Raw genomic sequence first — 15,448 nt, 5'->3', positions numbered from 1 at the left:
GTCAAATACCCATTTCCCTTCATTCCTGCTTTCCTGTGGTGACCACCCATATAGGAGCAGTCCAGCACTTTGGATGGTAGCCATACAGATATCCCTCAGTATTCCATGATTTTTTTCCCCTCCATCTCTATTCTTTCTTAAGGATTTGAAAAATATTTAAGGGAGTACTAACAGGTTTTGGATCACTACTCAATGGAAACAGAGCTGTAGTTGACAGTACCCCTTCTGGGCTGCCAAGCACATATGTTGGTTTAACTGTAAAGATGGGGCTCTGGGATAAGAGACTTATAACTATGACTAACAGTGACCCTTACTATCACTTCATATAGGTCACAGAGGGCTCTGATATACTGGCAACTGACTACACTAATAAACAGCATTATTCCAAGATACAATTTTGGATTTCACACCAAGAATCTCCAGATACCAAGGAATGCCTGAGAAGTGGAATGGCTTTTGGCTAGGGCTAGGACTTACTCTCTTAACTGTCAGTCTTCCTAAGATAGTTGGCTAGCTAGAAAGGACTCAAGTGAAAATAATAAAGTTAGATATCTACCTTAAACCATATGCACAAACTATCAGATAAAATATTTAAATATTTTAAAAATCATACAAATATTAGAAGAAAATATAAGCAAATATTTATATAATCTTGAAGAACAAAACAACTTTTCTAAGTGTGATGCCAAGGCAGAAATGAAGACCAATAGATTTGGCAACAAAAATAAAACTTTAAGGTGGCAAAAACATGAGAGCCGGCCCCGTGGTTGAGTGGTTAAGTTCATGGGCTCCGCTTCGGTGGCCCAGGGTTTTGCTGGTTTGGATCCTGGGTGCAGACATGGCACCACTTGTTAGGCCATGTTGAGATGGCGTCCCGCATGCCACAACTAGATGGACCTACAACTAGAATATACAACTATGTACTGGGGGGATTTGGGGAGAAAAAGAAAAAAGAAAAAAAGAAGATTGGTAACAGTTGTTAGTTGAGGTGCCAATCTTTAAAAAAAAAAAAAAAAAGTGGCAAAAACACACCTTCAGCAACAAAATGGGAAAATACATTTGCGACATATCTTCTCTTTAATATAAATGGTTAATTTTCTCAATATAAAGAAATTTTACAAATTAGTAAGAAAAATGCCGGGGGCTGGCCTTGTGGCTGAGTGGTTAAGTTCGCACACTCTGCTTCGGCGGCCTGCTGTTTTGCCTGTTTGGATCCTGGGCGCGGACACGGCGCCGCTCATCAGGCCATGCTGAGGTGGCATCCCACATACTGCAACCAGAAGGACCACAACTAGAATATACAGCTATGTACTGGGGAGCTTCAGGGAGAAGAAGAAAAAAAACGATTGGCAACAGATGTTAGCTCAGGTGCCAATCTAAAAAAAAAAAGAAAAATGCCAACACTCAATATAGGCCAAGAACAAATGTAACTTACTAAAGAATAAAATGTCATTAAATATATGAAAAAATATTCTGCCTCAACAGTAGTAATAATGTACATTAAGATGATACTGATTTTTCACCTATCAGATTGGCTATTATTAACAATATTCATCGTTACATTGGGATGCTCATGCAGGGTTTTGTAGGAATGTAAACTAGTTCAAGCTTTATGGACAGAAGTTTAAAAATAGGTATCAGAATTGAAAATGTATGCTCTGAATAAGAAATGCCACATCTGGTCATTTATCCCAAAAGAATAACTGGGCCAGCAAAAAGTCTGATGTTCGGTGACGCAATGAGATGTAATTGCAAAAATAACCTAGATGTCCACCAATGAGGACTAGTTAAATAATATATCCATATAGCAAAATACTATGAGGACACCAAAAAGGATGATACAGATTTGTTTCTTAGCACAAATAAGTCCATGATACATTAAATTTTAAAAAGGGATGCTGGTCTGGTCCCATTTAAATATAACTATGGAACTAATAATATCACCTTTCTCATAAGGATGTTGTGAGGAGTAAATGAGTTTATCCACATAAAATGCTTAGAATGTGTGACACAGTCAATGCCTAAGAAATGTTGTTATTATCACCATATCTCTTGTGTATAAATGCATAGAAAAAAAAATCTGGAAGGATGTAAACCAAAATGCTGATTATTTCTGAGTAGTGGGATTATTACATTTTTCTCAATAAATTTATGAAAAAACTTATGGTGATTTTATAAAAATAAAGCTATTAAAAATTAAATTTAGAAGATGTTTCTTACCCATGTCAGCTACTTCACCACATACTGAATTCCTGCCCCTATCTGTTCCAAGAGTGACCCCTGGTCAAGATCCTTTTTGTAGGTCTGAAATTCCCTTGACATACCATGTAACATGACTTTTCCTATTACATGGGAAATTAATGGGATTGCGATTTTTCTTTGAGATTCTATAAACTAAGTTTCATACCGACTTTTCTCAAATTTTTTGCAAGGTTCCTGTGAAAAGTCTTTGTCTAAAAATTGTGCTACCTTGCTGATTAATGCTGCTAACAAAAGTCATATGGACTTGTCAAACTCCATCTCAAACACAGTAATACAGTTATGACTAGTGCCCACTACTGGCAATCATTTCTGGCCCCATGGAGGTTGAAGAAGGAGCCAGAAGCTCTACCCCCATCTGAAGCAGTAGCCTGATAACAGGTAAGAATAAGAATGTTCTAAGTCTGGTTCTCCCAAAATATGAATGGCAGCAACAATATTCACTTTTCCAAGAATTTGTCTCACAAACAAAAACATTTGTGAGACATGCTAAAATTAACATGGCAATATCTGAATATTGCTTTTATTAGAAATAAGGGAGGGGGGCGGCCCAGTGGCACGTTGGTTTAGTTTTCATGTTCTGCTTTGGTGGCCCGGGGTTCGCCGGTTCAGATCCCGGGTGCTGGACATGGCACCATGAGGCAAGCCATGCTGTGGCAGGTGTCCCACATAGAAAGTAGAGGACGATGGGCATGAACGTTAGCTCAGGGCCAGTCTTCTCAGCAAAAAGAGGAGGACTGGCAGCAGATGTTAGCTCACGGCTAACCTTCCTTAAAAAAAAGAAGGGGGCAGTGATGTAACCCTTTTTGACTGATCTTTGAAGCTTCTGGTATGGGATTTGTGCATCCCTCTTTATCATAAAAGATCTCAAATAAGGCCTCATGTGGAAAAGAAACAATCTGACGGTGAGGAGGAAAGATATACAGGAGATTCAGAACCCTCACAGACTCTGGTATTGATCTCTGGAACTCCCATTTCTGGGAAATTGCTAGAGTCATGGGGGCCTGCATTAAAAGTGTGGGTTGTCACAGATGACATGATCTTGTCTGTAGAAAATCCATGGAAATCTATACTAAAAAACTATCAGAGCTAATGAGTTCTGTAAAGTTGCAGGATATAAGATCAGTGTATAAAAATCAATTGTATTTCTGTGCATTTGCAATGAACAATCTAAAAATGAAATTAAGGAAACAATTCCATTTATAATAGCATCAAGAATTATAAAATACTTAGGAAAAAGTTTAAGAAAAGCAGCATAAAATTTATACTATGAAAACTGCAAACATTGTTAAAAGAAATTAAGGAAGATTTCAATAAATGGAAAACCAGTCCATGTTCATGGATTGGAAGACTTAATCTTAAGATGGCAATACTCCCCAAATGGATCTATAGATTTGATGCAAACCCTATCAGAATCTCAGCTGACTTTTTGATAGAAACTGATGAGCCAATTCTAAAATTCGTATTGAATTGCAACAGATGATCACAAAAAAAGCAATCCTAAAAAAGAACAAAGCAGAAGAATTCACACACCCTGACTTTAAAATTTATTACAAAGCAATGTTAATTAATCAAGACAGGGTACTACTGGCATAAGGATAGACAGATCAATAAAAGAACAAGAGTCCAGAAACAAAACCATGTCAACTGATTTTCAACAAGGGCGCAAAGACTATTTATGGGGAAAGAACAGTTTCTTCAACATGGTGCTGGGACAACTGGATTGTCACATGCAAAAAAATGAAGATTAACTTTTAGCTCACACCATATATAAAAATTAACTCAAATGGGTCAAAGACATACGTAACAACGAAAACTATAAAACCATTAGAAGAAAACATAGGGGTAAATATTCAGGATCTCAGATTCGGCAATGGATTTTTAGATATGATGACAAAATCACAAGCAACAGAAGAAAAAATAGATAAACTAGACTTAATCAAAATTAAAAACTTTTGTGCTTCAAGGGACACCATCAAGACAGTGAAAAGAACCCACAAAATGAGAGGAAATAATTGCAAATTATATATCTGGTAGGGACTTGTATCTAGAATATATAAAAACTCAATACAACTCAATAATAAAAAGACAACCCAATTAAATATGGGCAAAGGATCTGAACAGACATTTCTTTAAGGAAGATATTCAAATGGCCAATAAGCATCAGCAGGGAATTGCAAACCAAAACCACAATGAAATAGCACTTAACACCCACTAGGATGGCTATAATGATAAAGTCTGATGAACAGCAAGTATTGGTGAGGATGCAGAGAAACTGGGACTCTCATGTAATACTGATGGAATGTACAGTGGTGCAGCCGCTTTGGAAAACAGTCTAGCAGTTTCTCAAATAATTAAAGACAGAGTTACCATATCATTCAACAATTCAACTAGGTATATACCCAAAAGAAATGAAAATATATGTCCATACAAAAACTTGTATATGAATATTTATATAATTAATTATAATAACCAAAAGGTAGAAACAACCCAAATGTCCATCAACTGATAAATGGAAAAACAAAATGTGGTAATATCCATATAATGGAATATTATTCAGCCATAAAAAGGAATGAAGTACTGATGCCTGCTACAATATGTATGAGCCTTGAAAGCATTATGCTAAGTGAAAGAAGCCAGTTAAAAACCATGTATTTTATGATTCCATTCATAGGAAATGTTCAGAATAGCCAAATCCATAGAGACATGAGATTAATGGAAGTTGCTTAGGGCTGGGGTGGAGGGGGTCAGGGGAAGCAGGGCCTAAAGTGCACTAGGTCTCACTTTCAGATTATGAAAATGTTTTAAAATTCAGTGGTGATGGTTGCACATATCTGAACACACTAAAAACCACTGAGTTGTACATTTTAAATGGATGAATTGTATGGTATATGAATTATATCTCAATTTTTTAAAAACTAGGTTTCCTCCTGTCTTCCTTTTTTGTGTGATCATCAAGAGACTTCCCTCTTCCAGGGGCAAAGAGAAAAGTTTGGGAGCTCTTTTCTTCTCTGTGCACCCTCCATTATGCAGTCCCTCACTCCATGTCCTGTTGCTTCAGGAAATAGGCAGTAGGAATTGTAGTTGGGGATTTTGCACTCTCTCTGCCCCAGTTTTGTTATTGGTGATGCCAGGGAATTAAAGACACCTGTAGAGGTAGCCAGCATGCAGGTGGAACATTGAAGTGAACCCACCAAAGATCACAGGCACAGACTGCCATAGGTAAAGCAGATTTTGTAGGCATGAGGAACAGTGGTGGAGCAAGGAATCAGACTCCCACCACACTAAAGCAGCTGTCAGGTGGCAATGGAACCAGGCAGACCTCACAAGTCTCCATTCTCATTTTTCAGGTTAAAGCTAATTATTTTAATAACCTTCCTTCCTTTCTTTCTCAATTTAAGGAGGATGTCAGCAATTGTAAAATATTATACCCTGCCTATACTCTCTTACCTCAGTAAAAGGGTTTGTCTCAGGGCAGCTTCCTGAGATGCTCTTCTCGAATAGCAATCTACCATTACACAGCAGGGTGCGGAATGAATCGAGAAGCTTTAAAAAAAGAGTTTTGGTCTTCAGGACCTTTCAGTCTGGCTATCAAAAACATCAAAGTTCTGAAATGCTTTGAAACTATGATAGGAAATTTAAAAAATAAAAGGGGCAAATGAATGTTGTTTCATGGATTGTAGAGAGGAATGATATAATTAAGTAGTAGATAATACTTAGTTTATTGATAAGAACCTAACTTTTGAAAGCAGGCCATTTTCTTTGTTAATGGTTGTAAAATGACAAAAATACTTTAAAAGCTTGTTCCAGGAAAATTTGCAGTGAGCCAAAAGGGATCCTTAAATGATTTGTTTTAAAAGACAGAATACGGTCACAAGCAATCCTCCAAATCTTTCCAAAATGCCTATGAAAAAGTCACTGAAGACCTTCTGAAGCCCATGATCCCAAAAGTTTTAAATCTCCTACTTTGTTACAATACAATAAGGCAATTCTTCTTGTGACACCATATCATGGTGGATGCAAGTTTATTTGGTTGGCTACTCTTAACCTACTTATTTAATAATAGGTAGTTATTAGAAAGCTTTATGGTATAAAAATTAATGATAGTCTATTATAATGGAAAGAACATATTTCTAAAATACATGATTGGTTTACATATCAGATATTTGGCTATGATACTTTGGGTAAGTTGCTGTATTTTTTATACAATATATGGATAATACCACCTTATTCTCACGAGGTTGCTGTAAAGATTAAAAGATAATTTGTGTAAAGTACCTGGAACAGTGCCTGATACATAAAACATACCACATGATAGCTCCTTTGATTAAATAGTATTTGTGATAAAAAGTTGAATATCTGGCCTCTGGTTGGGAATGTAGTCCCTTTACATACCATTGTTTCCATAAGAAAATAACATTTGATATATTTTTATTTATGATATTTTTTTCACACAGACTATGGCCTAAAAAAGTCAGAGTAATTTAAATTTTTCATAAATTTAAATAAAACAAAAACTAAGGTTAGAAAACATGTTTTAAACCTTAATAGCTACTTTATTACCTTTATATCCTTTATTTTCTGCTTTTCAAAATTGTCAATAGTTTCCTCCAGGTGACGAGTTGTTCGGGTAGCATCCATTGTAGCTCTCTGCAATTCGGTTTCTGCCTACAAAAGTATTCCCCAAAGATACAAAAAAATCAAGTCAAAATCCACTCAACTGAATCTATGTGTAAATGCTACCACTGCAGTACTGGCTTTTTGGCATAACAGTGTAAACTGTTCAATAATGTATTTACCACATGAGATAAAATGATCTATATAATTAGCACATGCAGAATAAAGAACTCTAAATCTACTAAGTGACATGATTCATAACCTCAAACAAAAGAAAACAAAATTTCTTTCCTTTCTTTCTACACAACCATTTTTTCCCTGTATCACCCTTGGATGATTTACTGTAAAACATTTTCTGTATTTTCTACTGCTTTTACCTATTTCGCTGTCTGTGCCACTATCCTTTTACTTCTCACTCTCTCTCCCCTTTAACCCTTTCTCCCCAAAAAAGAAAGAACCTGTGACTTAAGTACTTTCAATTTTCTATTTCTCCAAATGCATTAAATATTTCTAACTCTGTAATATCCCAGGTAGAAAAGAATATACACTAGAAATATTTATTCCAGCATGGGGTTTCTATTTGTATATTCTTATAAGCTAACAATATCATACTGTTACTATTTTGTTAATGCTTATTACAAAAAATATATATATAGTAACTAATAAATTAGCTGGCAAGTCTAATGCTTTGTTTTATATACTCTAATGACAAGTACTCATACTATCTAGATCTGTGTTGTACAATCAATATGGTGACCACTAGCCGCAGGTGGCTATGTACATTTAAACAAGTTAAAACTAAATGAAAATTTAAAAGCCAACCGGTTCCTCAGTTACTCTAGTTGCATTTCAAGAGCTCAACAGCCATATATAGCTAGTGGCTACAGTTCTATAAAATGCAGGACATTTCTAGTCTAATGATGCATTTCTCTTAAAAAAGTATCTCATCCAGGGGCCGACCCAGTGGCACAGCGGTTAAGTGCGCACGTTCCGCTTAAGTGGCCCAGGGTTCGCCGGTTCAGATATGACACTGCTTGGCAAGCCATGCTGTGGTAGGCGTCCCACATATAAAGTAGAGGAAGATGGGCACATATGTTAGCTCAGGGCCAGTCTTCCTCAGCAAAAAGAGGAGGATTGGCAGCAGATGTTAGCTCAGGGCTAATCTCCCTCAAAAAAAAAAAAGAGTATCTCATCTTTTAGGACAATAGTTGCCCAAAAATATTTAAAATTTTTTGTTAAACAGTAACATAGAGATTTTAAAAGACGTAGTCCAATTTTCTTATTAAATTCTTTCTAATAAAGTTTCATTTCCTATGCTAGTATTGCATTTACTCAAAAGTATCACACATCATCATTCAATAGTTAATTCATGGGAAAAATCTGCATTTGTCATCAAAGTTTTGTGACATCATATTCTGACATTCAGCCCTGGCTCTCTTTTTCAAGAAAATGTAGAAATTGAAATAAGTAAAAGGGTTTACTATAAGGATCCATCTCTTGACACACCACTTTATTACCCACCTGTGACTGAAATTTTTCATAAAGGAAAAAATACATTTCAAAGAGAACAATTTGTTTCAATAAATTCAAATCATATACTCTTATATAATTATATACTTTTGCAATTAGATTATACATTAATTACATATTAATATTGTATATACTCTTACAATTAATTCAAATATACAATTTCAAGATACTAAGCATTTAAAAATATATTCATTTATACCTGCGTGTATATGTGTGTATATTTGCCATATAGGATGTAAAGTTTTTAAAAAACATACAAACTTTTAATCATACCCAGCAATCAAAAATAATACTCTGTACTGTTATTGGGCTTGGGATTTTTAAAATATAACTTCATCACAGGAAATTCAAAGTAAAATAGAGCTCCTTTAAAGATTTATTAGCATGAAAAAACTTCTCTTATTTGATGCATGTTAACCTTTTACTAATGATAGTATTCAAGCAGACTAATTTCCTAATACTGTCTATTACATGTGACTCACGCAATTCTTTACTTGTTTCTTCTTCCTTTTGACTTTTGTCTTTCCTCTCCCCATTTACTGATAGTTTCATTTTAAACTCTAGAAGGGTAACTAGTGTTGGCTAAACTAGAAAAGAATGGGGAAGCATAAGCCACAGCTGGGACGTCTGTAACGTAATCTACCATCCTCTGGCAACTACTATCCATTTCTTGAAGTCTGAACTCCTTTTTACTTCAGCACAGCAACTCAACCAAAGTTACACAGCTATTTTTAGCAAAGAGGATACAGATTTCTATATCTTTCTTTTGTTGAAGATTCTTCAAAATCCTATAATGTCCCAATTTGAGTAGGAAATGCTTTTGATTGAAATACTAAGCTACGACTGAATTATCAGTATATTTAATCAAATTAGTCACAAGTGCAAAATGGCTTATAAAAAAGTGAGCCAGATTAGTGTATTTCAAAATATGTTATAGGAAGCTTGTTCAGAAGCCACCAGGGGCCTTGAGGGCTGAACTGGCAAAGCCCTGGGATGATTCTTTACTCCATCTTCTGGGGCCAGGGCTATTCCATTATATTTTACACATTGAATTTTAATGTGCTTCTTTTGAATAGTCAGCTAAAATTTAAGGGTCTATCCTGGTTAATATTCTATGATTGAATATTTCCATATTTATACTGAATACATTTATATGTAGGGATTGTCTTTTATTTTCTAGTCTCAGGTCATTAAAATCCACTGAAGTCACAGATCTTTCCCAGTGAGCATAGCAATTCACTGAGAGCAAGAATCTACTCAGTTGTTGCATTTCCCCACATGTGAATCCACAGACCTGCTTCATCTACCATAAGACACCTCCTCCACACCACTGTGTACAGCAGAGCCTCTAAGGCAGACTTAGGAATAGCTTCATTTCTGTGTTGAGTGTCCTTACTAATACTATCTCTGATTCAATCTTGCCAACCACTCAGGAGTCCAGATGTGACATTTTTTTTGCCTTTATACACTCTCCTCCAAACAAAACAACAAAATTTTCAACTCTGGCTTAATTCTTAAAAACTACTGACATTCCCTCACCTCTGCGTTTGTCCCTAGTTGTCAGTCATAACTTCTCCAGCAGTCTCTGGTTTCTCCAACTTGCTTAAAACCTAGACTCTGTAATCTCCAGTTGGTGGATCTTAAGCATCAACTACTGTCTAGCTGTTCCTGTTCCAGCCTCCAATGGGCAATCCCAGCCCTGTGGCTGCCCATTTTTGTTTATTACAAAGTTGGGCGTATGTACCTTTGGTCCAAAGGAAGGAGGACCAGGCAAGTGACGCAGCCCCAAATCACTGCTCAAGGGAATCCCCTCAGGAATGGAGGTGTTCTGGAACCTCAAATGCCCCCAAAGAGCCACTCCTCATGTGGTTTCTGGCTGAGCTGGGCAGTAAAAACCTTAAGGAAGTAGGAAGGAGACATAGGAGGGAATGGGAAAAAGAAGCAGCTGGATAAGTTAGTACTTTGTATACAATTGCACCTATCCCAGAGGCTCGCAATTAGCCAGGCACTATTTTCTCTTCTTTTGTTTAGTAATGAACAAGGCACGTTCTAATTTAAAAAATAGGCATTCTTAACAGAAGAACCTTGTTACAGTAGACACTGCCATATAGATCCTTTGTGTCCAGCTGTGGACCTCAATTATACTCTTCAATCTCCTGAGGGTCTTTGGCTGGAAGTCATATTGTGAGTTTCATGGTGTTTTTTTTTTCTTTTAAAGATGAAGGGAATTATACTGGGGAAAAAATGATTTTTCCTTCCTTTTCTCAAAAGCAGGGCAGAAAGGACATTGATACATTAGAATTAATAACAGACCTTTAAGTTAATTTTATAATTAATAGTCATCATGTGAAAAAAAATCTCAGAATTTTAGAATTTACTCTGTATAAAAACATCTACATTTATAAGTGTTTTATTTTTTGTATATCAATTGTGGAAAACAATAAAGGAGATTGAATTAGGTGGTGTATTCTCTTTAAAATTGGCTAATTTTTATAGTGAGAATTCATAAATGCATGCATTTCTTTTCAATCTTTATATTCAAATTCTGTACACATTTAAAAGTATAAATGCATAATTTCCATATATATATTTCATATTTCATACCTTACAAAACGTCTTTTTAAAGACCAAAATTCAAAGGATACAATAACATGTCGGTCAGATGGGTTTCGCTGACGTGTTCTTTCTAACTGAGTTAACTGTTTAGCTTCTCGATTCCTTGCTGTTAATGTTGCTTTGAGGTCATCCTGCAAATAAGCATTTTTTTGCTAATAAAAATCTGATTTAAGAAATAAAATACACACACACTGTTTTAAGAATGAGAGAACACTCCTTGTTTGATTCAGGCATTACCACAGCAATACTACAGCATAATTAGTGTGTGTCTTTGTGTGTGTGTGCACGCGAGTGTTTAATATCCTCTCAAAATAATGACACAATTTCAATGCAAAACTATAACCATATATATGTATATATATGTATATATCTCAACACACACAAAATATCTTGATTGTGGTGGTAGTTACATGTGTATACACATTTGTCAAAACTCAATGAACACTTAAAATGAGAGGATTTTAGTGCATATAAATTATACCTCAATAAAGCTGATTTAAAAAATAGAACTTTAGGGATGTAATGTATAGCATGGTGACTATAGTTAATAATATTGTGTTGCATATTTGGAAGTTGCTAAGAGAATAGATCTTTAAACGCCTCATCACAAGAAAAAAAAAATTTCTAGCTGTATGGTGACAGATGTGAATTAGACTTATTGTGGTGATCACTGGACAATATATACAAATATCAGATCAATATGCTATACACTTAAAACTAATATATGTCAATTATACCTCAATTGAAAAAAATAGAATTTTGTCATACTTATTTTTAGTCATGTTATTGTCTGCTTTCAAACAAAAATACAAACTTATATTCATTTAGTAAAATGATTTCTGTCCATATATTCTTCATGACTATAAATATGACATATTTTAATGTTCCCATAATAAACAAAATAATGCTTTATGTTGCTATAGTAGTTTACTTAGTAAGCTCAATAAAAAATTTCATTCTCAAAGTTCTAAGAAATAATGCTTCAGAGTGTGTAAAAAGAATGAATAAATATTAATTTGTACTTTTTATTAAAAAGACAATTATCGGAAACCTCATACTCTTTGCCAGAATACCTAATAATAGAAGAAACAAATGAATTTACTTACTCGTTTCATTTTTACAATGGTTCCATAAGCTTTCAAAGGTTCAACTACTTTGGCTTCAAGTCGTTCAACCTATTGAAAATTATTATAAAATGTAACTGAAAAGCAACACATACATATCAAAATTTAAATTCTGAAATAAATCCTGTGCTGTTTAACTTGAACATAATTACTACACAGATTAATATTTTAAAATTTTTAGATTAAAATGTCACAGTTATCTTTATAAATAAAAGAATCATGAGAAATTGATAAGACAGAATCTAAACTCAAACACATTAAAAACTGTTAAGCTATACAGTAACAATAAAAGCAGAAAAGCAGCTGGTGTGCAATATGACAAGAAAATGTCTCGGGTTTCCAAGGAGCTCATCCTTGCCACACCATCATCTCTGTATTACTTTTCTATCTTAAAGTAGTAGTTTTGGGGTAAGTTTTAAGACATCTCAAATTTTAATACAGCTACCACTTTCAGTGTGTTTAGCACAGTGTTGGATACTTTACATACTTTATCTCCGAAATACAATATAGCCCAAGTTTCCAAATAAAAAAATCAAAGCTGAAAGAAATAGCTCATTGGAAACATTTAAAGCAACATAACCCTCAAAGGCAAAAAAGCTTAGAGACCACTGTATTAAGTGCAATTTTTTTCTGAGAAGCCATTTGTAGATTAGAAAAGCTTAGAGAACAAGATAAATGGTCTCAGGCTTGCTGAGTTGTCAAACAGTATGGTTGATCTTTCTTTTATTTAGAATTAAACAGTTTTTCTTAAACACTACAATTTTTATCATCACATTTTGAGTAATTCTTCTTTTACTAATAGCACTACTGAAAAGCACTGAAGAAAAGGATTTGCTTTAAAGGTAAGTATATAAATATAGCACACAAAAAATAAGACTTCGACAGTAAAATTTTCTTTTTCAGGATAGGTAATACAAGGTGACACGTATTTAAGTGTTTAAAATGAACATATATTACTTTTGTAGAAGGAAAAAGGCTTTTTTTGATGATACATGTTTATATAATCAGTGAGTACATTGCATATTGATTTTTCTTTAGTTTCTGTCAACAAAGTGCATATGAATGTTTCATTTTAAAAGATTTTAGGAAAATGAAGAAAATCAATTTCTCATTGAGCATTTAAATATTAGGAATCCTAAAATCAAAACCATGAATATTCAGGATAGTTTACTCTATACCATTTTGAATAATCCACACACTGACTATGCAGTGTGAGATCATCCACGTCTTTTTTCTGTTCTCCTTTTGGTCGCCCACCTTTTGCTAATTGTTCATTAGCACCTCCACTGTTTGGTAAGCAAGGGAAACAAAGAGGAGAACAAGTGTACATGAATTCACTTTGCTATCTGATAATAGCATAAAAGTTTCCTAGAAAGGAACATTGAAATTAGTGGCTAACACAGGATTTTAGGATTATCTGTGAGTATAAATTTTTGAAATAGTAAATCCCCAGTTATGTATAACTGAGAGTTGCTTATTACAGAAAAAACATATGACAAGAACCCAACATTTTCCCAAAAAGTACCTCTAAATATAATTACTACTCAAATTTCTGTATGAATAGCTGTAATAGGCTGAAAGATCATTATCCTCATTTTGTTTTTGTAGGGTTTTTAAATCAAATTTCTGTTTCAGGCTTTAAAAAAGGATCAAAAGCACTGATGAGAAAAGCAGCAATGCAGCTCTAACTGGACAACTTCTTACAAATTAACTTGTCTCTTGACATCTAACGTAAATATAAACGAAGTATTTATAAGGTATTAAAGGAAAAAATGGACTTTTAGAAAGAAAACAATTACAAGACCACCTTCTTCCCTCGCCGGCAAAGCAAAAAAAAACTCCAAAAGTTTCACTGCTGGTTTGAATCGATGATATAAACCAGTTCCTTTTTTTTCTTCAATGAACATTGGTCAACTTTCCAGAGCAGGGAAGCAGCAAGGATCTCTTGTCCATTTATTACTTATTCACTCACATTACTATTCCCAACATCTTCCATCTCCACACATACTTTAAAATATACTTACAAGACACAAGTCATGCTCCTTTTCTTCCCCAGGGGTATACTATGTTTACGGCCCCTGTAAATACTCACCCCTTGGCCAAAAGTTGGCAAAGGACGTGGAGAAATTCAGGACTTCAAACACCCTAAAGTTTAGTTTGAAAACGGTAACATCACGGGAAGCTTCCCTTTAATAACTCTCTCAGTGTTACAGATTTGAAAATGTACGTTTATCATCAAGTGTGTGTTCGCCACTGCAGTTAGGTAGATTACCAGTGCAAGTCTTCAGGGTTCCCTCATCCACTACTTCAGGGCTCATTCACAACAATGACGCTGTGACCTCACTCCATACCTCTGCTTGTCGATAATCCTGAAGTTTGGCAAACTCATCAGCAAAGTTTTTCAGGCCCTGCTTTAAATTTGGGGTCTCCGTAGAGGCATACACGTTGATTTCATTCACCAGGAGGTCTGCTTTGTCTCGCAGTCTGGCAGTTTTCCGTACATAAGCAGCAAAGATTTGGCACAGCTCCCCAAAATGCTTCTCCACATTTGTCACAGCATCTTGCAGTTGTCTGGTTTGAGCGTCTCTGGAGAAAAAGGTGACACAAAACGCAAATCATTCTCATTAGAGAGGAGATGGCTTCCGTCTTCACGTTAATTTGATACGCAAACATTCCCGGGGCATTTCGCAGCTTCTGAGGCGCAAACCATTAACAATCCCACCATTTCCCGAGGCGAATACCCCTCCTCTAGCCTGGCCTCAATATCCCCACCGTGTAGGCGCACGAAGGGGCCCGGCTCCGGCTGGCCGCACCGCTGCGAGGCGGCGGCTGCGAGGGCCGCTCCGCGCTGCGCGGCCTGGGCGCCCTGCTGCCCCCCAGGCATCTGCACCGCCCGCGGCCGTGCGGGGACCCGAGCCCGGCAGAGCGGGTGGGTGGAGCCGGCCCGGCCGCGGGCGGCCCCGGGGGCTTGCTGCAGCCCAGGGAGGTAGGCCCCAGAGCGCAGCGGGGACGGTCCAGCCCTCGGCCCAGGGTCACGATTCGGCGCGGAAGCCCCACGGAGAAAGGCTCCACTTCTCCCACCCAAGCCCTCTCGTGTGGCGGGCCCTGAGCAGCTGGTGCCCGGAGCTGTTACCGGTTTTCTAAGACGCGCCTCAACATCTTGCCTCGCGCACGGCCAGGGCCCCCGGGCTGGGACCCAACAACCGAGGCTCCGAGGCGCCCGGGCGTGCGCCAGGGCGCTAGCCGCCGCCGCCGGGAGCCCAAGAGCCCGCCCCGCGCGCCGCCGCGCCGACCCCGGCGTT

At 36.6% G+C, this 15,448-nt stretch overlaps 1 protein-coding gene and 1 long non-coding RNA gene across 3 annotated transcripts in view; one reads left to right on the top strand and one right to left on the bottom strand.

The window, feature by feature from the left end:
• LOC139039908 (uncharacterized) overlaps positions 1 to 941 on the top strand; it is a 24,272-nt gene extending 23,331 nt beyond the window's left edge. The window contains exon 3 of the long non-coding RNA XR_011493255.1: positions 330 to 941. This is a non-coding gene — a long non-coding RNA (uncharacterized lncRNA). The remainder of the gene's footprint in view (positions 1 to 329) is intronic.
• CIBAR1 (CBY1 interacting BAR domain containing 1) overlaps positions 1 to 15,448 on the bottom strand; it is a 25,215-nt gene extending 9,767 nt beyond the window's left edge. Inside the window, exons 1-6 of one of the 2 annotated variants that reach the window (XM_044744058.2) lie at positions 15,280 to 15,448; positions 14,498 to 14,732; positions 12,129 to 12,197; positions 11,052 to 11,153; positions 8,398 to 8,403; positions 6,823 to 6,927 (exon numbers count right to left, since the gene is read on the bottom strand). In XM_044744058.2, coding sequence (XP_044599993.2) covers positions 6,823 to 6,927; positions 8,398 to 8,403; positions 11,052 to 11,153; positions 12,129 to 12,197; positions 14,498 to 14,732; positions 15,280 to 15,305 — 543 coding nt within the window. In that variant the 5' untranslated portion in view covers positions 15,306 to 15,448. The remainder of the gene's footprint in view (positions 1 to 6,822; positions 6,928 to 8,397; positions 8,404 to 11,051; positions 11,154 to 12,128; positions 12,198 to 14,497; positions 14,733 to 15,279) is intronic. The other variant, XM_044744057.2, reaches the window with a different exon arrangement.

The sequence above is a fragment of the Equus asinus genome, chromosome 12 (genome assembly GCF_041296235.1).
Source record: "Equus asinus isolate D_3611 breed Donkey chromosome 12, EquAss-T2T_v2, whole genome shotgun sequence".
NCBI lineage: Eukaryota > Metazoa > Chordata > Mammalia > Perissodactyla > Equidae > Equus > Equus asinus.
The sequence above is the reverse complement of the archived record's forward strand: the minus strand, read 5'-3'. Positions and strand labels throughout refer to the sequence as shown.